At 39.9% G+C, this 27185-nt stretch overlaps 10 protein-coding genes and 1 pseudogene across 11 annotated transcripts; 7 read left to right on the top strand and 4 right to left on the bottom strand. All coding sequences in view use genetic code 12, as the record gives it.

Moving 5' to 3' along the window:
- Positions 1-712: 712 nt before the first annotated feature.
- HSP78 (chaperone ATPase) lies at positions 713-3163 on the top strand (the record flags this gene model as incomplete). Its single annotated transcript, XM_051752762.1, has 1 exon — positions 713-3163. The coding sequence occupies one exon, from the start codon at positions 713-715 to the stop codon at positions 3161-3163; it is 2451 nt and encodes an 816-aa protein (XP_051608359.1).
- A 359-nt stretch (positions 3164-3522) lies between these two features.
- KGF57_003350 lies at positions 3523-7516 on the top strand (annotated as a pseudogene). The gene is made up of 3 exons: positions 3523-4392; positions 4635-5845; positions 6214-7516. Coding segments are annotated over exons 1-3 (3384 nt in total).
- A 48-nt stretch (positions 7517-7564) lies between these two features.
- SMP3 (glycosylphosphatidylinositol-alpha 1,2 mannosyltransferase) lies at positions 7565-9417 on the bottom strand (the record flags this gene model as incomplete). The annotated part of the gene is made up of 2 exons (XM_051752761.1): positions 7565-8967; positions 9372-9417. The coding sequence occupies 2 exons, from the start codon at positions 9415-9417 to the stop codon at positions 7565-7567; spliced, it is 1449 nt and encodes a 482-aa protein (XP_051608358.1).
- Positions 9418-9943: 526 nt separating this feature from the next.
- On the top strand, positions 9944-11053 carry IDH2 (isocitrate dehydrogenase (NAD(+)); the record flags this gene model as incomplete). The annotated part of the gene is made up of 1 exon (XM_051752760.1): positions 9944-11053. The coding sequence occupies one exon, from the start codon at positions 9944-9946 to the stop codon at positions 11051-11053; it is 1110 nt and encodes a 369-aa protein (XP_051608357.1).
- A 134-nt stretch (positions 11054-11187) lies between these two features.
- Positions 11188-11889, bottom strand: ADE8 (phosphoribosylglycinamide formyltransferase; the record flags this gene model as incomplete). The annotated part of the gene is made up of 1 exon (XM_051752758.1): positions 11188-11889. One exon carries the CDS (start codon positions 11887-11889, stop codon positions 11188-11190), a length of 702 nt encoding a protein of 233 aa, XP_051608356.1.
- A 445-nt stretch (positions 11890-12334) lies between these two features.
- On the top strand, positions 12335-15872 carry EFT2 (elongation factor 2; the record flags this gene model as incomplete). The annotated part of the gene is made up of 3 exons (XM_051752757.1): positions 12335-12338; positions 12604-15124; positions 15575-15872. The coding sequence occupies 3 exons, from the start codon at positions 12335-12337 to the stop codon at positions 15870-15872; spliced, it is 2823 nt and encodes a 940-aa protein (XP_051608355.1).
- Positions 15873-17546: 1674 nt separating this feature from the next.
- Positions 17547-18026, top strand: KGF57_003345 (uncharacterized protein; the record flags this gene model as incomplete). The annotated part of the gene is made up of 1 exon (XM_051752756.1): positions 17547-18026. One exon carries the CDS (start codon positions 17547-17549, stop codon positions 18024-18026), a length of 480 nt encoding a protein of 159 aa, XP_051608354.1.
- A 576-nt stretch (positions 18027-18602) lies between these two features.
- Positions 18603-19251, bottom strand: KGF57_003344 (uncharacterized protein; the record flags this gene model as incomplete). Its single annotated transcript, XM_051752755.1, has 2 exons — positions 18603-18871; positions 19011-19251. The coding sequence occupies 2 exons, from the start codon at positions 19249-19251 to the stop codon at positions 18603-18605; spliced, it is 510 nt and encodes a 169-aa protein (XP_051608353.1).
- A 2541-nt stretch (positions 19252-21792) lies between these two features.
- Positions 21793-23913, top strand: AMO1 (Amo1p; the record flags this gene model as incomplete). The annotated part of the gene is made up of 1 exon (XM_051752754.1): positions 21793-23913. One exon carries the CDS (start codon positions 21793-21795, stop codon positions 23911-23913), a length of 2121 nt encoding a protein of 706 aa, XP_051608352.1.
- A 308-nt stretch (positions 23914-24221) lies between these two features.
- Positions 24222-24845, top strand: KGF57_003342 (protein-arginine N-methyltransferase; the record flags this gene model as incomplete). Its single annotated transcript, XM_051752753.1, has 1 exon — positions 24222-24845. One exon carries the CDS (start codon positions 24222-24224, stop codon positions 24843-24845), a length of 624 nt encoding a protein of 207 aa, XP_051608351.1.
- Positions 24846-24854: 9 nt separating this feature from the next.
- Positions 24855-27119, bottom strand: KGF57_003341 (putative carboxylic ester hydrolase; the record flags this gene model as incomplete). Its single annotated transcript, XM_051752752.1, has 1 exon — positions 24855-27119. One exon carries the CDS (start codon positions 27117-27119, stop codon positions 24855-24857), a length of 2265 nt encoding a protein of 754 aa, XP_051608350.1.
- Positions 27120-27185: the final 66 nt, after the last annotated feature.

The raw sequence follows: 27185 nt of genomic DNA, 5'->3' as shown, positions 1-27185 counted from the left end.
TCTAGAAGCTAGGGAATTAGTTCATTTCATTTCATTTCATACGGTATATATTTTATTAAATAGGAACATTATAGATTTTGTATAAACTACATCACTTGTAGCTAGTACAATGTGAACTCTTGTTTTTGCATCAGAATGGTACCAAAAATTAAAAGAATTGTTGTCGGTGAGGTGGAGATTGCACTCTCTACAAAACTGAATTATAACCATTTAATACTTCATTCACAGCAACCTATGAATGATGTACTTGTACTAGTCATGACTAATTACGCTAAATTGTACACGTGACTTGCTTACGTTGTACTCCATCCCTAGTAACTTGTAGTAATGCAATTAAATCCCCACATCTAGGACTCATCGAGGGTCATCCAGTATGGGTCAACCTCGTCTCCGCCTCAACAGAAGGTGGTCCTCCAAATAAGAACCGTGATTCTTAATGCTATTCTGTATACATCTTTGCGTATGTTCCAGAAATTTCTTTGTGTTCTATGAAATTCCATCAAAAATACAGACTAACAAAAAACAGAAGAAAAATATGTTCCGCCAGTATTTTTTCTTTTGTGCCACCCCTAAACTTATCATTCATCTCCGGTATCCACTGCATAAAATTTACAATTGCTATATATATGTTCAATAGCATTTGTCAACTCAGGAATTCCAAGTTTTTCTTAAGAACTATACACTTACTACTATCCAGTCGTTTATATGGAAAATGTTGACATCAAGATTAGCCAGAAATAGAATACTGAGAACGATTCCAAGCATCCGCTTGAGCAAGACGTATTTACCCGTTACTACGAAATGTTTGTCACAACCACAATACAAGCGTCCATTCACTCCGCATGCACAGCAGGTGCTGGCACCGCCTTTCGTATCGATCCATCACAATGTAGGTCACACTTCGCAAATCAGAGGTTTCCATTCATCCGCTCCTAGATCATTGCAGATGCAGCAAAACCCGGATGACCAGGACAATAGACCGGCATTGGAAAAGTATGGTACCGATCTTACTCAACTAGCAAAAGACGGTAAATTGGACCCTGTCCTTGGACGTGATGAAGAAATTCGCCGTACGATACAGATTCTATCACGAAGGACCAAGAATAATCCAATATTGGTTGGTAAGGCAGGTGTTGGTAAAACGGCAATAATGGAGGGATTAGCTCAACGAATCATCAAAGGCGAAGTCCCAGAATCAATGAAGGACAAACATATCATTACTTTGGATTTGGCCGGGATAATAAGTGGCGCTAAATTCAGAGGTGACTTTGAAAGCAAGTTGAAATCAATTTTGAAAGAAGTTGAGGACAAACATGGCCAAGTTATTCTATTCATCGACGAATTTCATTTGTTGATGGGATTGGGTAAAGCTGAAGGATCCATTGATGCTAGCAATATGATCAAGCCTGCTCTAGCTAGGGGCCAATTATCAATGTGTGGTGCTACTACTCTTGACGAGTACAGAAAGTATGTGGAAAAAGATGCTGCTTTGGCTAGAAGATTCTCACCGGTTCAGGTTAGTGAACCTACCGTTGAAGACACGATATCCATCCTTAGGGGCTTGAAGGAAAAATACGAAGTTCATCACGGTGTTAGAATCTTGGACTCGGCATTGGTGACAGCTGCCACTTATTCCAACAGGTACATAACTGACAGGTTTTTGCCCGATAAAGCAATAGACTTGGTGGATGAGGCAAGTTCTACGTTGAGGTTGCAGCACGAGTCAAGACCAGACGCTATAGCCAAATTGGATCGACAGATCATGACTATTGAAATTGAGTTGGAATCCTTGAGAAAGGAGGAAGATCAGCTCTCTAAAGATAGAAGAGTCAAGCTAGAAGAGGATTTGGAGGTGAAGAAGAAGGACCTTGATGAGTTGACGAAACAATGGGAGTCTGAGAAAAAAGTCATTGATGACGTGAAGGAAGCTAAAGCAAAGTTGGAGGAAGCTCGTCACGAGTTAGATCTGAGCCAAAGAGACGGAGACTATGCCACTGCTTCGAAGATACAGTACGCTGTCATTCCTGAATTGCAATCAAAGTTACTCAAGTTGACTCAGTCAGAACAAGCTTCGAGATCTAGTACTCTTTTGCATGATTCGGTAACGTCAGATGATATTGCTGGAGTCATTTCCAAAATGACGGGTATTCCAGTCAGCAATTTGTTAAAAGGTGACAAAGACAAGCTTTTGGATATGGAGGTTATTTTGAAACAAGAAGTTGTGGGTCAAGACGAAGCTATTCACGCTGTTTCAGATGCAGTTAGGTTGCAAAGAGCAGGGTTGACGAATGAAAACAGACCGATTGCTTCATTCATGTTCCTTGGTCCAACTGGTTGTGGTAAGACTGCTTTAACGAAAGCATTGGCAGAGTTTTTATTCAATGATGAAAATGCCATTGTCAGATTTGATATGTCAGAGTTCCAAGAAAAGCATTCAATCCTGAGGTTGCTTTCTGCTCCACCCGGCTATGTTGGTTATGAAGAAGGTGGTGAATTGACGGAAGCAGTTCGAAGAAAACCATACAGCATAGTCTTGTTTGATGAATTTGAAAAAGCACATCCAGATATTGCAAAAGTGTTGTTGCAAGTGTTGGATGAAGGTTCTTTGACAGATTCCCATGGTACAAAGGTCAGTTTCAAAAACACAATCATCATAATGACCTCAAACATTGGTCAAGATATTTTGTTGAATGACAAAAACACGCACGATGATGGACATATCAATAAAGAAGTCAAACAACAGGTATTGGACAATTTGAAGCAATACTATCCACCTGAATTCTTGAATCGTTTGGACGACACCTTGGTATTCAACAGATTGTCAAAGAAGTCGTTGAAAGATATTTTGGATATCAGATTGCGTGAGATTGATGACCGTTTATTGGACAAACGTATTGTTTTGGAATTGACCCAGGAAGCTAAAGACGCATTGATTGAACAAGGATACAGTCCAGTATATGGTGCAAGACCTTTGAATAGAGTTATTCAAAAGAAGTTGTTGAATCCGCTTGCTATGCTTATGTTGAAGGGACAGATCCAAGAGGGAGAGATTGCAAAGGTTGAGGTGAAGAACAAGGATGTTTATGTTGTACCAAACCACAGCGAAGACTCGGTGATAAAAGAGGAAGAGGATTATTATAAGAAGAAAGAGAAGGAAGAATAAGTGTGTAGAAAAAAGATATAGGATAAAATGAATGGATTTCAGACACCATGTTGATTGAAGTGTTTTGTCAAAGTTTCCTAACAGGGAAGAATATGACTAGGCTACAGCTCTGTTAAGTACCGCTCAACAAGGGTTGGGTCCTCTCACTCTACTCGGCGCGGCGGAGTAGACGCGAACCAAACTATGACATCAAAAGTTACACAAAGCTACTTTTATTGTATACGGAATTTCACCTTGAAGCAAGTTCAACGGAAAATTTTCTCCACCTGTCCCTAAATATATATTAGGGAAAGACTATCCGATCTCAATTGTCGTTCAATCGCAGTCTTCTCACTTCACACTGCAAACTCGACTTTAAAATGGTTAACTACAAGAATTGGATTGGAGAAATCAACGACGACACAAGAGTCTCAAAATTGTCAATTCCAGGTACGCACAACTCGGCTGCTTGTCACACGGCTTTGCCCTCGGTGCAATGCCAGGGTGCTAGTGTAACTGAGCAATTGGAACATGGGGTTAGATTTCTTGACATTAGAGTCGGTAGGTTGTTTGTTGGCGACAACAAGAACGATTTGCAAGTTATTCATGGCAAATTCCCCGTCAAGATTCCATTTCCTTTGAAGTTGACTGATGTTTTGGATGAGGTTTACAAGTTTCTTGAGCATAACAGAAGCGAAACGGTTATTGTGTCCCTTAAGCAAGAAGGTTCCGATGACTGGAATAACCAAGCAGACGAGTTTGGTAAATTGATTTGGAACGACTACATCAATCCCAACAAGGATAGATGGCATTTGAACACAGATATTCCTAGAGTTGGTGACGCTCGTGGTAAAGCTTTATTGTTTAGAAGATTCGGTGTTCAGGATGAGAATTTGAGAAACCAATTCGGTTTTGGGGCATCTTCGTGGTCGTATAACACCACTGATGATGACCGTGGGTCTTTTGTAGTGCAAGATTTCTGTGAAGTCAAATCTGCCGACGACTTGCCAAAAAAGATTCAATACGTTAAAGACTTGGCTAAGAAAGCTCAGGACTATACAAACAGTCACGATGATAAATTGTTTGTCAATTTCACTTCTGGTTCAAACTTTTTTGACACCGAATGTTGGCCACAACCTGTTTCGGAGGCCATGCTCAAGGGTAATATTCAAGAAACTTTCCACAAGGGTGTGGGAATCATTGTCTTGGATTATGCCGAGGCTGAGAACTGGAAATTGGTCAGAGAATTGGTCGACACAAACTTTCAATAGGTAGCAATTAGTGTAAAGTGATTTTCTCTTAAAAATGCAGTGTAGTTCGTTATACCTCTTGGAACAGTCGCGGATTTCTTAATTTTATATCTCGCAAAAATTCCAGCGGATCGGCTTTTTGTAGATTGTTTATACTGTGTTCAATGTTTCACCGTGTAACGGCAACGAGGGTTCTTTTGCGACGTCCTTTCGTTATCACATCCATTCGCCTACGGTCTAAGAAGCCGGACTACTTGTCATCCATCAATGATGAGAAATTGCGTGAAATAATTGAAGGAACCAATCTCGGTCAGGAATCGAAACGAAAGAAGATTGAAGAGGAACGAAAGAAATTGGAAAAGGATAGGGAGGCGTCACGGAAATTGAAGGAAAAACAAGACGAAGAAAATGAAAAGAGTAAGCAAGAAGAACGAAATGCAGAGCTTGTCAAAGTCAACAAGAGGCACGATGCAGATTTCAGTACCACGGACTCTGGCAAGCTTCGAGGAGTTGATGAAGAAGTGCATGAAAAGACCGTAAAAAGTGAAGAGACCAACAGAGAGGAAAACCTTCGAGTTGAGAACAAAATCATTGCTAGCACCGAGGATGCCGTTGACGAATCCGACATACCAAATTTGGCGAAGGAAATAAATGAAACCATTCAAGCAGAAATCGGAGATTTACCATCTCAAAAAGCAAAGAGACAAAGTCCGCTTACAAAGAAAATATCAACCTATTTGAACTCAGCACATGATACGATACTCACGGTTACCAGAGCATTAAATGATGTCACCGGTTACTCTGCGATTGAGCGATTGAAAAAATCCATTGAGGAACAAGAAGAGGATTTAAAGAAAGCCAAAGAGGAGGTCAAGAAACGCAAACATGAGTATGGTGAAGCTATCCAGAGACGATCCCACTCGCAGCGGGAAGTCAACGAACTCTTGACAAGAAAACATAATTGGTCGCTGCAGGATTTGGAGAGATTCACTGAGTTGTATCGCAACGATCACCAAAATGAAAACGAAGAACAAAACTGCGAAAAGAAATTGGAGGAGGCTGAACTGAAAGTTGATGGTATCCAGCTCAAGTTGACGCAACTGATATTGACCAGATACCATGAAGAGCAAATTTGGTCTGACAAGATCCGAAGGTCGTCTACTTGGGGCACTTGGGTATTGATGGGACTAAATGTTTTGTTGTTTATTGTTGCCACGTTCCTTGTTGAGCCGTGGAAAAGAGATAAATTGGTGAGAGGTTTTGAGGATAAGGTTAAAAATGTGTTGGTTGGGATTAGCCAACAAAATGAAGAAATATTGGAGCCAATAATAGAACAGTTGGAGCAAGAAGATGGTGATGTTACAAAGCAAATCGACGAACAATCGAAATTGCGTGAGCCAATTGGGTTCGATTCACTGAAAAGTTATTACTGGCAACTTCTCAAGACAAAGTGGTTGAGCTTGAGAGATGCTTGTGTACGCAACTATTGGGCCATAACGTCACCTCAAACGAAATCATTACTGCTAGACAAATTTGAGTTTGGAGTATACACGATGGTAGTTGGTGTTGTTGGGTGTTGTATAGGATCAATTGTCACTTTGTTTGTAAATAGATGATTAAGTAGACCTCGTCAATAAAAAGTATCACTAGGGAAAGTATGAGTACTTCCATTCTTTATGTCCAATGGAAACACTATTGGAGTATACTTGTAAGCCCAAACCAATCAATACGACGCTGACACGACAAAGTGTCAAAAAAAAGAAAAAATAAAAAAAAATAAAATAAAATAAACAGTGTCTCTCATTATCATAGTCGCACTAGAATTTTCTTCAACACAATTCTATATTTGCCACTACGTTTTGCATTAATTCGGTTCAACACACTTTCAAACAACACCGTTATCACCACTACGATCACCATCACCCCACCACCACCACCGCCGCCGCAAATGACGAGTGTAGACGCAAGCAGTGACATATTCTTACGCCACAAGGCATTGTTGAAAGAGTTAAACTTGATAAAGATACAAGAGGAGTATATCAAAGATGAGCAGCGCCATTTGAAACGAGAATTGATTCGGGCACAAGAAGAAGTAAAGAGAATTAAATCGGTACCTTTGGTGATTGGCCAATTCTTGGAACCGATTGATGAAAATACCGGTATTGTTTCGTCAACAACTGGGTCGAACTATGTCGTGCGTATTTTATCCACCTTGGACCGTGAATTGTTGAAGCCATCATCGTCGGTTGCATTACACCGTCACTCCAACGCATTGGTTGATATTTTACCTCCTGAAGCGGACTCCTCAATTTCCATTGTTGGAGATAATGAAAAGCCTGATGTCACATATGCCGATATTGGTGGTCTAGATATGCAAAAACAAGAAATTGTCGAGTCGGTGGAGTTGCCATTGGAACAATCACATTTGTACAGCCAAATTGGTATAGATCCACCACGAGGTGTATTGTTGTATGGACCACCAGGAACCGGTAAGACCATGTTGGTTAAAGCTGTTGCTAATGCCACGAAAGCCTCATTCATTAGAATCAATGGTTCTGAGTTTGTGCAAAAGTATCTTGGTGAAGGTCCAAGAATGGTTAGGGATGTGTTTAGATTGGCCAGAGAAAACTCACCGGCAATTATTTTCATTGATGAAATTGATGCTATTGCCACGAAAAGATTTGATGCCCAAACTGGTGCTGATCGTGAGGTGCAGAGAATCTTATTGGAGTTGTTGAACCAAATGGATGGGTTTGATCAAACGTCAAATGTGAAAGTTATTATGGCAACTAATAGAGCTGACACTTTGGACCCTGCGTTGTTGAGACCAGGTAGATTGGATAGAAAGATTGAATTTCCAAACTTGAAGGACAGGAGGGAAAGGAGATTAATCTTCACCACCATTGCATCAAAAATGTCTTTGGCTCCAGAGGTTGATTTGGACTCGCTTATAATGAGAAACGATCCTTTATCAGGTGCTGTAATCGCCGCCATTATGCAGGAAGCTGGTTTAAGAGCTGTTAGAAAGAATAGATATATGATCTTACAAAGTGATTTGGAGGAGGCATATAGTTCACAAGTGAAGACGGGAACTGAGCATGACAAATTTGATTTCTATAAATAAATCTATGTACAATACATACACCTTGTGGAATACTTTTATTAAGTTGATTTATATTATCAACTGATAGACTCCCAAACCTAAATGAAAGTTGTTCAAGTCCAAATGATCCAAATCAATGTGATACGTGTAGTTGTAAATGGGTCTGAATTTAGTAGCATCAAATTTTTGAAACGAAGCAATTGGAGTTATCAAATATACAGGTTCTTGTTTTCGTTGCATTGATGCTTCCACCTGTTTTATGTCTATGCCCATCGCATCAACTAAAGTGAAGTCTTTGTTACCTGCATCTAGTTCATCAAGAGCTATAGTCTGTGCCGATTGGCTTCCCAATATCCAAGATGGTGGAGAGTAAGTATGCCACCAAATGTGTGTGCCTTTGAGGTTGTTCTCTCGCACATAGTTCAAAACAGGCACTACTCCACCTTGATGGAACACTCCCATCAATATGGACATGAGCAAATTGAACACATACCATACGTAAATCAAGTAAGGCGAGACCCATTTCTGGGTCAAATCAAAACAACAACAACAAAGGGGCAAAATTGGAATAAGAAATCGGAGTTCTTGATGTGGGATTAATGAAAGAAACAAGAGCCCACTCGCTGCTGATAAAAATGGAGTAGTTTTCCAGTATCTTTTCGAGATCAAGAATAACAAACCGGGACCAAGAATCTGCGGCAAATTGACAACGAAATGTGTGTACAAGGGATGCAAACCGTGTGATTTCAAGTTTTCCACATTTGAATTGTAAAGCAAGTTGTTCATGGGAGTTATCACGTACTCTTTGGAATCATACATCCAAGTGTCAAATAACACAAATGCAAGGGACGGTACAAGAAAGCCCAATGCTAATGGCACGATTGAGGGTATATGACAGGTAAGGTACTTGACCACATACCAACCAGGTAGGATCAAAAAGGCAGGAAATGTAATTCGATTGAAGACTCCAATTGACACTAAGACTCCCAACACAAACAACGAAGAAGTTTTTTTGACAGAATGCAAATCTGGATTTTCTTGAATGTATCTCAAGTCATCAATAATGTATATCGCCGATACCAACAAAATCGTCTCAACACTATTCGAAAACAAATGGTTTTGAAACACTAAAGTAACAAACGAAGTCAGGGTGAAAAATACTGCCTTGATTCGTTCGTGTTTGATGGGTAGCATCCAGTACAAACAGAAATCCGTAACCAACCAACTAACGAGACAATTTTGTAATCGAAGTATGTACCATATTTGCAACGGTGACAAGTCCAAGTTTAATTCTCGAACAGTGTATAATATTGGGGCGTATGCGATGTGCAACGGACCATAGCTTCTAGCGGGTGAAGAGTCGGTAAATTCCCATGGTATATTCGTTTCATAGCCGAGTATCTTGTTTGCGAGGACTTCTAATGACTGGAAGTGTTCGTCAGGGTGTATGTACGAGTTTGATAACGTGAGTACTATTCGAAGTGGGACAGTTAGTAGGTAGATGTTCCTCCAATTGATGATGTTGAGCATTTATAGATCTTGATTGAGAGCTAGGGGAAACTTTTGGAAATTTTCTCGTTTATTTTGTTCGGCTTGTGAAACGCGTTCTTCGCGTGGTGTGCGTCCCACGGCATGCGTTAACTAGGCAGCTCACAACTTAGTGAATGCGCTAGCTTTCCGCAGCTTCCCGCACGCAGTTTCGCTCCATCCATTCTGTTTCCGTTCAAGATCCACTATTTTTGCGCACAGAGAGACATCTAAAATGAGGTTGAGCACTTAAAAGTAGAGACTAGCTATCCAAATTAGACTTGCTGTAAGTTTGGCACAGCTTACTTAATGTGGACACATCAATTCAAGAGACTCTACAACAGCTTACGCAATAGATTGAAGCATGCTTTTTGCCGTTGTACAATTTTATCCATCCGGTCTGTAGCCTTCGGAGTTTCTACTAAATAACGAGTGAAAAAAAAAAAAAAAATCGAGTCCGAAGAAATGACAAAGGTAGAAATGGGTTACAAAAAGAAAAGAAACAAAAATTAACCATTTTCATTGGACAAGAGTATATGTTTTATAACTCCGAAACAGAGCAGACAAAGTGTGTTCTTCTTCACTTAGAAAGGACAGAGGAACGAACCCAATCTCCAAGGGCCAGACTGAGCGGCTTGCACACTACCTACTCACCATAGATCTGTCCTAATTAGCAGAGGCTGACAAAGTAACTTGGTAGTTTTAACTCTTGTCTGATGCAAATTGAATGTTCTTAAGTTATAATGAACATTGTCGGAACAAAAAAAGAAAAACAAATAAAAATTAAGAGAATGAGAGAAACAGTGTGAGAGAAGGAAAAAAAATAAAAAAAAAAATATCTCATTGAATTTCATTTCTTTGAAGAAGAGATTAACTGTATCTTACCCATCCTATACTCACAGCACTCACAATCCGTTGCAAATGTTGAGACAAATTGCTAAATCTATTCCACTCAGATCCACGACTGGTCCATCATTAACCAGATCATTCATTGCTGGTCAATTCACCGGTAAAAGAAAAGAAAACGGTAACTACACTGTTACATTGATTGAAGGTGATGGTATTGGACCAGAAATTTCACAAGCAGTTAAGGACATCTACGCTGCTGCCAACGTCCCAATCGAATGGGAGCCAGTTGACGTCACTCCATTGTTAATCGATGGAAAGACTACTTTGCCACAAGATGCCGTTGACTCAGTAAATAGAAACTTGGTTGCTTTGAAAGGTCCATTGGCCACCCCAGTTGGTAAGGGTCACACTTCCATGAACTTGACTTTGAGAAGAACTTTCAACTTGTTTGCCAATGTCAGACCATGTAAATCAATTGTTGGTTACGAAACCCCTTACAAAAACGTTGATACCGTATTGATTAGAGAAAACACCGAGGGTGAATACTCTGGTATCGAACACACCATTGTTCCAGGCGTTGTTCAATCAATCAAGTTGATCACTAAGCCTGCATCTGAGAAAGTCATCAGATATGCTTTTGAATACGCCAAGTCGATCAACAAGCCACATGTTGTTGTTGTGCACAAGGCATCTATTATGAAGTTGTCTGATGGTTTGTTTGTCAACACCGCTAAGGAAGTTGCTCAAGAATATCCAGATGTCAAATTGGGTTTTGAATTGTTGGACAACACTTCGTTGAGATTAACTCAAGACCCAGGTTTGTACAAGGATGTTGTTATGGTTATGCCTAACTTGTATGGTGATATCATGTCTGATTTGTCCTCTGGTTTGATTGGTGGTTTGGGTTTGACTCCATCCGGTAATATGGGTAACACTGTTTCTATCTTTGAAGCTGTCCACGGTTCCGCTCCAGATATTGCTGGTAAAGGTTTGGCTAACCCAACCGCTTTGTTGTTGTCTTCGTGTATGATGTTGAGACATATGTCTTTGAACAGCGATGCTGACAAGATTGAAACTGCTGTCTTGAAGACTATTGCTTCTGGTCCAGAAAACAGAACTGGTGACTTGAAGGGTACTGCATCTACTCAACGCTTCACTGAAGAGGTTATCAAGAGATTGTAAGTGAACTACCCTTTTTGCACAAAATTGTGAATGACTTAATCTTAGAACACGTATAGGTACAATATATTTTGCAATGTACACAAACACACACATAAACACGCACACACACATACACACACACACACTTGTAAACACTATAGAATAAGTTTATCTAGCTTCTTTGTTAGTATCAACTCTTCCAATATTTTGTTTGTACCTTCCACGATAGCTACATGTTCAATCTTGTGAACCCTTTCCTCATACTGTTCCAACGTCTCATCCTTTTTCAACTCTAGCTTCTTCACCAATATAGGCTCACCACGATCGACCTCGGCAATAACCTTGTGGATCATTACCCCTCCCTCGGTAATTTCTCCATCCTGGCCCGCTTTCCAACAACGATCAATAGCATGCGTACCATCAAAAGCTCCAGGTAATGCCGGGTGCAAATTTATGATTGTGATTCCTGCTTCTTCCAATGGTTTCAATACTGATGGGGCTAAAATCAACATCCATCCAGCACACACGATTAAATCAGGTTTGGTGTATTCTTCATCTTCAGATTTATCAACAGATCCATATATTAAGAGGTTGGCTAAATCGACATTGAATTGCTCTCTTTTCGCCTTTCTTTCATCTGTTTGTTCTTTGGCGATACCTTTGTAGTAATCTTTCAAAGCATGTACTTTGGTTGGGATCTTATTCTTTTCGGCTCTTGTTAATCCATAAGCGGTGCTTGAAGAAGATATGACTTGGGTGATTTTACCGTTTGGTAACTCGCCCTCATTTTGAGCATCTATCAATGCCTGTAAGTTTGTACCTGATCCAGATATTAAAACAGTTATATTCAATGGCATTTTTCTGTGAATAAGTAGGGGGTAAAGTATGTGCCTAGAGTCTTAATTTAAATTTCAAATTTACTCAGATGTAGTAAATTGACTCTGCTTTGAAAATGAGAAGAAGTGTCGTGTCGTGTGAACCTTTTTCAAGACACTTCTTCTCCTCCCCTCAAATCAAATCAAATTGAAGAGAAGAGTAGTGTACTCTTGCACAATTAATAATAAAGTGGTAGTCTTTTTAACCATTGATGCACTACCTTTTCTTTCTCTGTGATGTCCTCCTTCTTTCTCTTTAGTGAGTGAGTGAGAGAGAGAGAGAGAGAGAGAGAGAAACCTGCAACAGACAGAGAGAAAAAAAAAAAAAAAATTTTTCTTCAAATGAAAACCTTTTTTCCACGCCCCCCTCTTCCCCTTCTCTTTCTTCACATCTCATTGGATTTAACACCATAAAACAAACTACAAGATGGGTATGTCTTTTTCAGAGAAAACAAAATAGAATGGGATAAGGAGGCCATACTTTGAAAGTCGATTGCAGCTTGACTGGCATTTGCTACTTCACGGTTGCTTATCGTAGCCATGTGGCTGGTCATGGATGAAAAATTTTTTAAAAATTTTTTTTATTTTCTTTTTTTTTTAGTTCACAGGAGTATTCCCATACAATGGTCGGAATCGACTATCTGACAATCCAATTCTCCCCTAAGGCAAATGATTACTAACTGCTGTTTCTTATAGTTGCTTTCACTATTGAACAAATCCGTGACTTGATGGACAAGGTTACCAATGTGCGTAACATGTCCGTCATTGCTCACGTCGATCACGGTAAATCTACTTTGACCGATTCTTTGGTCCAAAAGGCCGGTATTATTTCTGCTGGTAAGGCTGGTGAAGCCAGATTCATGGATACCAGAAAGGATGAGCAAGAAAGAGGTATCACCATTAAATCCACCGCCATCTCATTGTATGCTGCTATGACCGATGAAGATGTTAAGGACATCAAGCAAAAGACTCAAGGTAACTCATTCTTGATCAACTTGATTGATTCCCCAGGTCACGTTGATTTCTCGTCAGAAGTCACTGCTGCTTTGAGAGTCACTGATGGTGCTTTGGTTGTTGTTGATACCGTTGAAGGTGTCTGTGTCCAAACTGAAACTGTCTTGAGACAAGCTTTGGGTGAAAGAATCAAGCCAGTTGTTATCATTAACAAGGTTGATAGAGCTTTGTTGGAATTGCAAGTCACCAAGGAAGATTTGTACCAATCTTTCTCCAGAACTGTTGAATCCGTTAACGTTATCATCTCCACCTACGTTGACCCAGTTTTGGGTGATGCTCAAGTTTTCCCAGAAAAGGGTACTGTTGCTTTCGGTTCCGGTTTGCACGGTTGGGCTTTCACTGTCAGACAATTTGCTACCAAATACTCCAAGAAGTTTGGTGTTGACAGATCCAAGATGATGGAAAGATTGTGGGGAGACTCATACTTTAACCCAAAGACCAAGAAGTGGACCAACAAAGACAAGGATGCCGATGGAAAGCCATTGGAAAGAGCTTTCAACATGTTTGTTTTGGACCCAATCTTTAGATTGTTTAGTGCCATTATGAACTTCAAGAAGGACGAAATTCCAACTTTGTTGGAAAAATTGGAAATCAGCTTGAAGTCAGATGAAAAAGAATTGGAAGGTAAGGCTTTGTTGAAGGTTGTTATGAGAAAATTCTTGCCAGCTGCTGATGCTTTGTTGGAAATGATTGTCTTGCACTTGCCATCTCCAGTTACCGCTCAAAACTACAGAGCTGAAACTTTGTACGAAGGTCCATCAGATGACGCCATCTGTAATGCCATCAGAAACTGTGACCCTAAGGCTGATTTGATGTTGTATGTCTCCAAGATGGTTCCAACTTCCGATAAAGGTAGATTCTATGCTTTCGGTAGAGTTTTCGCTGGTACCGTCAAGTCTGGACAAAAGGTTAGAATTCAAGGTCCAAACTATCAAGTTGGTAAGAAGGAAGATTTGTTCATCAAAGCTATTCAAAGAACCGTTTTGATGATGGGAAGAAATGTTGAACAAATTGACGACTGTCCAGCTGGTAACATTGTTGGTTTGGTTGGTATTGATCAATTCTTGTTGAAATCAGGTACCATCACCACCAGTGAATCTGCCCACAACTTGAAGGTTATGAAATTCTCTGTCTCACCAGTTGTGCAAGTTGCCGTTGAAGTTAAGAATGCTAACGATTTGCCAAAATTGGTTGAAGGTTTGAAGAGATTGTCCAAGTCAGATCCATGTGTCTTGACCTCCATGAACGAATCTGGTGAACACATTGTTGCCGCCACTGGTGAATTGCACTTGGAAATTTGTTTGTCCGATTTGGAAAATGACCACGCTGGTGTTCCAATCAAGGTTTCCCCACCAGTTGTTTCATACAGAGAAACCGTTGAAGGTGAATCATCAATGGTTGCTTTGTCTAAATCACCAAACAAGCATAACAGAATCTATGTTAAGGCTCAACCAATTGACGAAGAAGTTTCTTTGGACATTGAAAACGGTGTCATTAACCCAAGAGACGATTTCAAGGCCAGAGCTAGAATCTTGGCTGACAAGCACGGATGGGATGTCACTGATGCCAGAAAGATTTGGTGTTTCGGTCCAGATGGTAACGGTCCTAACTTGGTTGTTGATCAAACTAAGGCTGTTCAATACTTGAACGAAATCAAGGATTCAGTTGTTGCTGCTTTCCAATGGGCTACCAAGGAAGGTCCAATCTTTGGTGAAAACTGTAGATCAGTCAGGGTTAACATTTTGGATGTTACTTTGCATGCTGATGCTATCCACAGAGGTGGTGGTCAAATCATCCCAACCATGAGAAGAGTTACTTATGCTTCCATGTTGTTGGCTGAACCAGCTATCCAAGAACCAATCTTTTTGGTTGAAATCCAATGTCCAGAAAACGCCATTGGTGGTATCTACTCAGTCTTGAACAAGAAGAGAGGTCAAGTTATCTCTGAAGAACAAAGACCAGGTACCCCATTGTTCACTGTCAAGGCCTACTTGCCAGTCAATGAATCCTTCGGTTTCACTGGTGAATTGAGACAAGCTACTGGTGGTCAAGCTTTCCCACAATTGATCTTTGACCATTGGTCAATCTTGAGTGGTGATGTCAAGGACCCAACATCTAAACCAGGTGCTATTGTCAAGGCCAAGAGAGAAAGACAAGGTTTGAAACCAGAAGTTCCAGACTACACTGAATACTACGATAAATTGTAAGCTAGATTATAGGCTTGTGTATTTATCAACTTTTTATTTAGTTATTTAGTAAAGTAAAGAGGTTTATGTTAATTAAAGAGTGTAGAATAGGATAAGTGGTGGTGAAGGCAGCACGGATGATGAGTGGGTACAAGTGGGTAACGCTTTATTAGATTAAACCAGCAGTAACGGCCTAGACGTTGCGAGAGATTAACCGGGTGGGGGGAGGAGGGGGAGAGGGTTAGAAAGTAGAGCCACGTCGGTAATACTTGCTCTATGTGACACGTGATATAATCATTTCGATCAAGGGACATTTCCCCCTAAAGGACTAACGATCAAACGGAGTTGCCAAGATCTTTTAAATCCGTTCGTTTTGTATGATGAGGGATTATCGGCAATATAAAAAAATTTTTTTTTCACTCTTCACTTGTGTCGCTTCTTTTGCAAACATCTGTTTCTAATAATAGTCTTGCAGACCTCTACGCTTTATTGTACTGGTTACATGTGTCTGATGCAGATGGTTATGAGACCCATGCAAGTAGTTGTTGTAGGCCAATAGCTTCCTCACGTCATATGACGATCAATGACATTAACGGATTTGAAGAAATACACAAAGTTCAACCTGGGCTTTTGACAGTCCCACAATACGACCCATTGTCCAATCTGAACGGACAATACCCGGGGATGGGCCAGTACCAACTGCAACGACTGAAAAGGTATCTCGAACTTACGTTACAGTTCCAAGTTGGTGTTACTCTACAGTGAATCCCATTTTTGTGTTTAATTACAAACAAGCAAAAAAAAAAGAAAAAAAAAAGGTTTGAAGAGTTTTGGTTTTGTGTCTTCCCGCATTTTATTACCGAGAACAGTGACTCGGTGAAAAATGAAAAAAAAAAAAAAAAAAAGAAGAAGAAAAAGTCTAGAACTTATAAGCATAACACTTTGTAGTCTTTCCTCGTGAGCTAGCTTCCTGCGCGCAAACCGGGAAAAAGATACAGTGTATCAATGGAGGTGTGTGGGGGCTGTCACATTCAGTTTGCTCCAGTTGCAAATTGTGTACTTTCTGTATAAGTATATGAATAATTTGAGAATATCTCTTGAAGAAGAAAATGCGTCATAGATTTCTCGGATATCCAGGGATCGCAAATGAGAGAAGAAAAAAATTAAAAATACAAAAAGGAAGTTTAATTTTGCTTTGCTTTGCTTTGCTTTTCCTTTCCATCAGTGCCGCAAAACAAGAGGTCCAGCGAATAGAAGCTTGGAAGAACGAAGCGCACACGGCTCTTACCCTGCCGGTGTTTGGAGTTGAAGGTGCAACTTGGAAGAGAATGAAGTTTCTTTAGACGAATCAAAGAGAGATTGATTTGTTGCGCCAAACGCGTGCTCTCTTGCTTTCCTGGCTGGTACGCTTTGTTGTGCGAAGTATTTACAATCTAAATGACAGCTTAGAAATGAGTTACATGTAGAGTGTGCAAGACCATGACGATGTTTATTTTACTTCTTTGCGCCGGTTTTTCTCTTCTGTTTCCGACAATAAAAAAGTGTATGCGCAAAGCTTTTTAGACCGAAAGGGCTAACAAATTACTAACAATTAATAACAAACAGTTGTCGAAATGCTAAATTGGAAAAGCATTTAATATTCTGAATAAGGTCATATTCTCGTTTTGTGCTGAACTTTGTTTCTATTGTAAGTAGAGTGATACAAAGTTGAAATTACACATAGTTTCGGAAAACAACAGCAACGAAAATGTTAAACGTGTGGAATATGATACGCATCATGCGAATACAGTCTTTGCATTACTAATTCATATATATATATAGTGGTTCATCGGTTTCTCTTCGACTCACATCTTTCTTCCTCATTCAACAACGCCTCATATGACAAGCACCAGTGAATGCAATCAGTAGTCGTTTTTCCTTTTTGCTTACCCATCTGTCTCAAACGCATACCAATTAATTACCACACTTTAAATTTTAACGCGCAAGACACACAATTTAATTCCATCTCGTACCTCACTTTCACCCACGCCCACACTTGAACACACACTGGGCCTCTATCAATTGTACTACTACATCTTGAAAACCCTTTATCCAGAATACCCAATTTCATTTCTTCATATACGTCACTTATTCATTCCTAGCTAAAGCTGCAACCACCACACTTTATCCATTTGATAAGCAAAAGAAATGGCTATTCCATCTCAAATACAAGACTCAATAGCCACGCTAAGCGCCCAGCCTTACTTCTCCGTCAGCACTATAACGTCCCTATGCTTTCTACTATATCACATAAAGTGCAAAAACCTATACTTGATAATCTTGCTTCTATGGGGTACTTTTGTCACAACAATAACTCAGTTGAAGCTTGTGTCATCGCTGCATTTTGACTGCTTTGTACTCAGCGCAATCTACTGTGTGTCAATTTTTTTAACCAGTGTGATGACTCCATACAACCACACGTTCAGCAGCAATAAATCATCCAAAATTCAACTTGATGAGCTTAGTGATCAGGAATGTTGCCAAGGTGAAGATGCTTACAACGAGAAGGAATTGCCACAAAATTTATTGTCAAGAACCAGTTTGCGAAGAGCGAGTGGGTTGGCCTTGTTTGTTGTGATGATACTATCTTCCTATGATTACATTGGTGAAGTTGGCACTTTTATATGGTTGACAATAGTGTACTGTGTTACTGTTGGCTCCGAAGTTATTACAAACCTTACCGCTTCAGCAAGAAGTGTCACTGACTTTAGACTAATATTAGCCAATTTGATCCATAGCTACAATGCGGTACTAATTATTGTTGCGCATTGGATCTTGGTTGTACATATTGGATTGGATTTGGTTGCTTTGACATCCTACGCAGTATTGATGTTTTTCTCATTCACATTCTTTCCGTACATAGAGCACATAGTTAATTGAGGAATAACTTTGCTAATTATAGGAGCAATAACCTTGTAGAATGTACCGTGGTGCTTCACTTATAGTTTAGAGCACAAAATTAATTTTAGCAACGGAATTCGGTACTTGACAGTTGTCATAGGTTGAAAGTTTGCGACAAATAAAAAAAAAAAAAGGAATAGAATTTACGACACTTTGCAACCAATTCATCCATAATATGTCTGAGACAAAATCAAGGTACACTTGCATACATTACACCCTGTGGAATCATTTATGCAGAATGTATCTGGTAGAGGGCTTGCCATCTATCTTTGCAAAGCTGCTTCTTGCACTGTAAATATTTACTCTACTTCACTCCCTAGTACTTCTTCTATGTATTGATGCGGACAAATCCTATTACTGAACAATGAAACCAACTGCAGAACCTTATCGACCGAGTAATGCCTTTCAAGTTTGACAGTGACTTTATTTCCCTCTTGTACTACTTTGTACAGGAGCCAGTTTGCTCTAGTGTTGTGCATAGGTCTTTGAGCTCCGTGCACCGCGATACAGCCTGATGGCATCGCGGGGCTAAACTTGTGCTGTTGCTCAAGAAGGCTATCGTTCACTCTTTATACCGTAACAAGAGCTCCACCAATTAGTGCTTGCTTTTGGAAACTGCAACACAAGCTCACAAACCCTCTTTGCTATTGCAACATCAGTCACTGCAGCACCAGTTGAAATTGTCAAATAGCGCAATGTCCGATGCGTTGAGTGAGGAATCATTTTACAAATCATTTGAGAAGAATCTCTATCAGAGTGCATCATGCCAAACAGAACCAAGTTTGGATAATCATCAACGAGCTCTCCAGTTACAAAAGAGTCACCTTCACAATGAGTTATTGTTATATAAAGCTCTCGAAGAAATGCAGTGTCTCGAGAAACCACGTAATCTTCTCTTTTTCTTGTCTGCATAGCATAGAACGTGCAATCTTTGGCGACTCGAAAAAGATAGTTCAAGCATACTTTGCCAGCAACCAAAAGTTGTGACATAAAAATAATCTCCATTAGACTCAGCGTATTTTTGATAACGTCTGTGGCCAATATGAGTAAGTGTTTGACCTGGAAAAGAACGCTCAAACTCTTGTTGCGGACTTAAGGCTATGTGATACTTGATACTTTTGAAATGATCTAAAACCATTTTCATGAGACATTTAGTTGGAAACTCTGCAAATACCAAATATCCAATGGGTTGGTTGGAATCCATTTTTTTTTCAAGTGTGTTGCTAATGTCTTCAAGGAGAGAATAGTGGTTTTCTTTGTGCTGAAGGTGTTCAAGTTCTTCAAAAATCCCAAATCTGGGATTGTGCATGCGACACCTTCGTGTGCACAACCGCCTTATTTCTCGTTCCCATTCTCATTGTCTTCATGTTGTAAGTCGTAGACGTAAATATAATAATACAACTTGGCCTTGGCAAGAGCGTATAATGTTGAATGGAGTGAGGCAAGGTTTATGGCTTGATGTTGATTGAGGTTGTCAAATGCTATTTGGAGTGCCGGGTCAGGCAATTAAACAAGTGAGACCATGGTTTGATTGTAAACCAGAAAGAAGAGAATGATAGGTAATAGAAACTAGCATCATGGATGTAGAATATCTCGCAAATTGATGTTTTTTTTTGAGTTCTCAATTGTGCTTTCCTAATTTCAATTGCATCGAGTTTCATTTGAAGTCCGCCTTGAATGCGTACAACCCCCTACAACACTTGTTTGTTGTACACTTACTCCTTTCATCTTCCCACTTTTTATAAAAAAAAAAGGGTGGCGTTTGAACCTTGGGATGTGACAGTCACATCAGAGTTGGATAACTGTAATACAAAGATTCGGTCGTGTGTGTGCGCACACAAAATTTAATTCCTTCAGTGAAGCTTCACATGGTGCATCTTCAGAGTCCACTTCTGACTGACATAGATTTTTGCCGGAGAAACGAGCTATGTAAAGATGACATTGGCGTATGTGAGAAGCTAGTGACACCGCTGGTTTTTTCCAATCAATTTTTTTCAAAAATTTGTCTCACTGCAAGTAATATCTCTTCTATATTGTTGATGTGAATGGTTGCCAAATTCGAATAAAAAATTTACATAAAATTTAAAACCAAAAAAATGCAAAAAAAATGTTTAAAGAACTCGATATATAAAAACAGTTTAGCCTTATGAGTGTCGTGCTACTAAGAAGGAAACAAGCTAAGCCATTCACTGTTACTACTGACTGCTCTCTCTTCTTTGTACGGTCATCTACAGAGTGTTGCTACTGGTTGCGAAAGTGATGTTTGCCAAAAATACACGACCTGTGTCTAGCCACGAATCTAGAACAAAATCGCATACAAGTCTGTACGATACTACAAAGCAGAGCGTTGGCAGGTGGCATCCATCCCCACTCAAGGTATTGCAAGATGAAACCACGCGGTTGTATTACACAAGGTCACGCAAGAGCTTGGAATCGCTGCGCGTCATCTCATCTCTGCGGGGGGTTGATTTAGCTAAAGAGAGCAATTGGATGTGCAATCCAAAGCAAAGCTTCAACAAACACACAATAATCGCGTGAATCTGTCATGTTGTTGTGAGTGAGTGAGTGAGTGAGTGTGGGGTGACTAATTTAAGCGTGGCCGCTTATTTCAAACCACAAACCATACAATAAACAGAGTACAAATGGCATCATGAGTTGCGCGAGGCTTTAATTGGTGTTTGTATCAATACAGCAACATACCACGCAAACATCACAAGCAACTCGTGTTGCATTCTATGCAATAATTGAATGTGTGTCCTTAGCATTTTACGCACAGTTTTAAGATGCGTATGTGATAACTTGTACTCGTGATTGAATGCCAAAGTTATTCTGCTCTACTTGATCAGTTAAGCACCTTTTTCACCTCATCTCCACCCAAGTGAAACCGATGCATAAAATCTTAGTCAAGAATCTGCAGAATAGTTGCACACACTTTTACATCAATCTGGTTCTAAAAAGTTAATGCACGAGCTGGCCATTCTTTTTTTTTTTTCCATTTTTGGTGGTTCGTCAATACAGGATAATGAACTCATCAAGAGCAAACCACTGTTGTTGCAATACATTCTGCCTACGGAAGATTCTTTTTACCCGATTTGGCGACCGCTCCCGGGGAAAGAACTAATTTTTTGTTATCCGACGATCAAAAGCCGCACAAATTAACAAATTGGGTAGGTGTTACCCACGCCACTAACTACCAACTTCTCGCCTGGATACAATTGCCTAATTTGGTATAACATAGAGCGATAAAAAAAATTGATTCTGACACAAAAGGTCAAATTAGAATCTCCACTCGCTGTACAATCTCGCACCAATAGTAGGGCCGTTGACAAGGGACTATTGAAGCTGCAGCATTCCTTTGACAATCTCAGCCTATCATGCGAGATGAACGCTCGATATGACTAGCCATTACTGTATATTGTGATACTCAAAGTCCAATTTAATGAGGAAGAGACGAATTTACAACTTTGATAAGAACTGTCAGTTATTATTTGTCGGCTTTTTCTTTTACAAACATAATTTTTGTGCGTAATCTTTATCTTTTTTTTTTTACCCACTTTTTTTTCATTTCTACATAACATAATGTAAAACAATTAATAGATTACTAGATATCGTCAAACAGAGCTTCAGCAATATATAAATAGAAGTTGAAATCTCGTTCCTTCAACCTCCCTCTCGCTATCATTACAACAAGCTTCTTTCATTTCGCTATCAACAAACTTTGCTAGAGAGATCACTACAAACAAAGATGGAAAGATTGGCTCAATTGGCGCTACACTCAACTTCAGCAGCAGGTGCTCCACCAGCACCAGCTCACCCATTGGACCCTTTGACCCCACAAGAAATCAAGTCAGTATCAACACTCGTCAAGAGTAAATACACAGGCAAGTCCTTAAACTTCAACACAATTACCTTGAGGGAACCTATCAAGAGAGCTTACTACGAATGGAAGGAAAAAAATGGACCTAAACCACCGAGAATTGCTTATTTTGTTGTTGTGATTGATGGTGACGACGGTGTTCATGAGGGTGTGGTGGACATTAGCGCCCAAGAGGTTGTTGAAATGAAACACACTGAAGGAGTTCAACCAATCTTGACTCCACTGGATTTGCAGAAAACCGAGGAAATTGTTCGTAATGACCCAGAAGTTATTAGACAATGTGAGTTGAGTGGATTACCACCAAACTCTATGGACAAGATTTATTGTGACGCTTGGACTATCGGTTATGATGAGAGATGGGGCTCGTCTAAGAGGTTGCAACAGGCTTTGATGTATTACAGGTCAGATGAGGACGATTCCCACTATTCGCACCCATTCGATTTTTGTCCAGTAGTTGATATGAATGCCGGGAAAGTTATTTACATTGATATCCCACAAAAGAGAAGACCATTGTCAAAAGCAAAACACTCAAGTTTCCATCCAAAACACATTGCTGAAAAATTTGGAACAAAGGAGAACCCATCCGGTTACAGAAATGACAATACTCCAATCAACATCACCCAACCGGAGGGTGTTTCTTTCAAGATGGATGGTCACGTTATGTCCTGGTCCAACTTCAATTTCCATATTGGTTTCAACTACCGTGAAGGTATTGTTTTGAGTGACATGACTTACAATGACCATGGAAATGTGAGGCCATTGTTTCACCGTATCTCCCTTTGTGAGATGGTGGTTCCTTATGGTTGTCCCGACTTTCCGCATCAAAGAAAACATGCTTTGGACATTGGAGAATATGGTGCTGGTAACTGTACCAACCCATTGGCATTAGGTTGTGATTGTAAGGGTGTTATCCAGTACTTGGATGCTCATTTCACCGACAAGGATGGTGATGCATCAACCGTTAGAAATGCCATCTGTATTCACGAAGAAGATGATGGTTTGCTTTTCAAACATTCTGACTTTAGAGATGATTTCCAAACAACTGTCACAACAAGAGGAAAGAAGTTGATTGTTTCACAAGTTTTCACCGCTGCCAACTACGAATATTGTATCTATTGGATCTTGAGACAGGATGGTACCATTAAGTTGGAAGTTAGATTGACTGGTATTTTAAACACCTTTATTTGTGGAGATGACGAAGATATTGGACCATGGGGTACTAAAGTCTATCCTAATGTCAATGCACACAACCATCAACATTTGTTCTCATTGAGGATGCACCCAAGAATCGACGGAGACAACAACTCAGCAGCAACAAGTGATGCTAGACCTTCGCCGTTCCCAACTGGCTCCAACGAAAACATGTACGGAAATGCATTCTATTGTGACAAACAAACTTTCAAAACTGTCAAAGATGGTATCACCAACTTTGAAGGTGCCACTGCTAGAACATGGGATATGTTCAATCCAAACTCCATCAACAAGTATTCCGGCAAGCCGGCAACTTACAAATTGGTTTCAACTTTCTGTTCCCCATTGTTGGCACAAGAAGGTTCATTGGTGAGAAAAAGAGCACCTTGGGCGGCTAACCATACACAGGTCATTCCTTACCAGGATGACGAATATGGATATGGGTTATTGTATCCATCTGGAGATCATGTGGCTCAATGGAGCGGTGATGGACCAAGAGGTATGAGAAAATGGATTGGTGATGGTTCTGCAAATATCAACAACACCGACATTGTGTTTTTCCACACTTTTGGTATCACCCATTTCCCAGCACCAGAAGATTTCCCCGTTATGCCAACAGAGATTTTCGATTTGCAATTGAGGCCAAGAAACATTCATACAGAGAATCCAGTTTTGGATGTTAAACCATCGTTTGCCAAGACCACATCCGAAGTCAAGGCTGGTAAACCCGGTATTGATACTTGCAGTTTGAATGTTGATAAGACTTCTAGATTGGCCACAGAGTGTTGCAAGAAATAGAGAATTAGGGTTTTTGTACTTGGGTAATTTATATATATAGTAATTGATAGTAATCGATAGTAATAGATAGGAGTTGAATTGTATTGTGATTTAAAGGTGACTTGTAGAGATGAAGACTGTCTTGAGTGTCACTGGTGCGCTGTATTTGTCATAGGATAGGATAGGTTAGCTTCATTAAGAGTGAGTGGGTAGTAGTCGTTTGCGCATAAAAAAAAATAAATAAAAAGAATAAAAAAGACAGAAGGAAGATCCATCGCTCAGAGTAGCAAAAAAAGCCTTTCCTCATCACTAATTGCACCACCCACGAAATGAAGTACATAATAGAGCATATGGAAGAAGGATTTTCCGAATGGGTCGTATTAGAATATTCTCAGATCATCAGAGACGTTGGTAAGGACAACCTTATTCTTACATCTCTTCCACCATCAACTACTGAAAAGGATATTCCTCAAAGATTGCTTGACCTCGGTATCAACTGGACCACAAAGGAATGTGTGGAGATAGAAAAAGGCGGCTTACAGAAAGATGAAGTTTGCTTACTTGACCCCGCTGCTAAAACGGATTTGACGCCTCAAGACAAAACAAAATTCAAATACTTTGTATTTGGTGGTATCTTGGGACAACATCCAAGGATTGATCGTACGGGGATTCTACGTGAAAAATATGGGTTTGCAGGAAGGCGATTGGGATCTTTACAGATGACTACGGATACTGCCGTTAGAACCACACAACGAATCATTGAAGATGGGATAGAGTTTGGCAAGATTAAGTTTTTGGATTATCCTGAAATAAAGTACAATAAATATGAATCGACCGAGATGCCTTTCCGGTACGTTGTTGATGACAAGGATGAACCGATTTTGCCTGAAGGAATGTTGGAGTTGATCAAAAAAGATGCCGATCAAAGTATAGACGATTTATTGATTGAATAAAAAATAGACTCAATATAATGTAACTGTTTCACTTTTGGGTGGTTTCCTATTTGACAAAAGTTCATTCATAATGAACCCAGCAGTGTTTTCGTCTTCGAAATATGAGATATGTGCGCTGACAGCAGATATGAGACTGAAATCAAGCACACCCATAGGCAAGCTGTAGTCTATTCTTCCAGTTTTGTTCAACGAAGTGAGTATAGATAACTCTTTTGGCGTCAATTTACGCTTTTCTCCGTCATTTCCATCACTATGATCACTTTCCTTTTCCGTAAATGCAATACTTGAAATAATGTCACCCAATGCATTCTCTTGCGATGCTTTTTCTTCAACAGATTTGGGACTCGTATTCTTTTCCTTCTTTGTAAAATTTAGCCATTTGACAGCAGCTGCAATCTTTTCAGAAATCTCATCACCATAACTTGCCAATTCCGTGATTTGACTATTGAAACCCTTGACAGCAAATTTAACGGGAACCGGTTTGAAGTCACCAAACTTGGGTGAAACCAAGGGCTCAATCCTGTACGCAACTGGGTCGCAAGGGTGGAACACATTGTACAAGTTTTTGCATTTGGGTGCCACAGCTGGTGCATCCTTTGACGGCTCATAATCTTTTGAGGATCTGGCTTCAATGTTCTTTCCTTCAAGAAGTTTAAACATTCCTACTGGCGATCCTGCAAGAAATAAATTTTCCACTTCGAAACTAAGATCCTTGGTTACATCTATTGGACCTTTAATTGTTCCACTTTGTCCTGAAAGAATGTCAAATGCAATTGCTGAGCCCAATGAATGACCCAAAATGTGCACTTTTCCCTTGAAATTTGGATTTCTTTCCAAATACAATTTGTAAACACGATTCAATTCAGATATGACTGAGGTAAAAATTTGTTTCAAATACTTTGGCTCATAATACAACAAGACATCGAGTACGACATCACCAACTATATTCCTCAACGCCTGAATACCTTCCACATTCAACTGGGAAAGAGTTGGTAATCGTGAATCTTTGTTCTCCTGTTGCGTCCTTTGAGGAGCGAAATCAACACGGTGTCTCCATGAAATGGGAAGGACCTGAATACGATTGTTGTTTCCATCTACTTGTCCATCAGGATACGCAAGTTTTTGATACTCATTATTGTCCTCATAAACTTTCCTCATTGTGTTGCGTAGCACGTTGATGTTGTGCGTGAAATTAACCGATTCATATTTACTCCCCAACACTTGGCCGATACCATGAATACAAAACACCAAATGGTCAATCTCCCTATTGGATGTACTTTCTGAAGTGTCCAAATCGTAATCAGCTTCAAGGTATTGCTGCATATGCTTATCATCAGCATCGTTATCAACCGAATCGTCTTTCGTTTCTATCTTGTCGGGTCCGCCAGTTTCAGAGTTTAACTTCCCCAAAACATTCCCAAATTCTTGCTGAAATGTATCGGCAATACTTGGCAAAGGGTTGTTGGGTAGCTTGTCGAACAAACTCTCCTTCAACTCTTCAGTATACCCACGCTGAATGTGATTAACTCCAAGCAATGAAACAGGATTGGGACCAAAGTAACGTATAGCATCAATTTGGAAACCAGAGTCGTAACTATCGGGAAACATGACAGCTTTGTTTTCATTGAAGTACAATACGAGCTCTCCATTCCCAAGATTATAGACATCTTTTTGTCCACTCAAATCTATCTTGTTCTCGTGTCTCTCCTTTTCAGCTTGCAATTTGTTAAACTTTGAGATTTTGTCCTTGTTCCCCTTTTGCTTATTTTTGTCACCATTTTGTTCAAACAAGTACGGCTTGACAGAATCATACCCTTGCTCAAGCTTCTTGCTAACTTCATTTGGTAATGGATTTCCGTCACTAGTAAACCAAAGTCCTCGGCGAACTTCATAGACTGGCCCTTCCCAATATACAGGGCTCAACTCATATTTCTCAATATTTACTTCAAACAACTTGTCTTCGTTAACTTCAACGGATTTCTTCGTTCCATTCCTGAGGGCCCTTTCTAGCCTATTAGAGTCGTACTCGGAAAATGGAAGGAACGACTCAGGCTCTTTCGTTTTCGTATACTTGAACCATTCAGGTTTCGATATTGGTACGTCTGAGGCATAGAACCACCTTATGCTGGCTTTGGGGACATTTGGATTGAAGGATTCGAGTGGGTTGCTCTGGCTTTTGGCGCTGTTAAATCTTGCAAATACAGCGACGTTTGTCACTCGCACGAATCGCACTCTTTGAAGGTTTGGCGTAAACCGTAGCAGTGGGTATATCATTGTTAGGATCCAGCGTTGTACTTGTTGCAAGTAGTGTATTTCATACTTATTGTTGAGCAATTGAAG

The sequence above is a fragment of the Candida theae genome (assembly GCF_024610275.1).
Source record: "Candida theae strain CBS 12239 chromosome Unknown scaffold1, whole genome shotgun sequence".
Lineage (NCBI taxonomy): Eukaryota > Fungi > Ascomycota > Pichiomycetes > Serinales > Debaryomycetaceae > Lodderomyces > Lodderomyces theae.
Note: the sequence above shows the minus strand (reverse complement) of the source record. Positions and strands in the feature narration are given on the sequence as shown.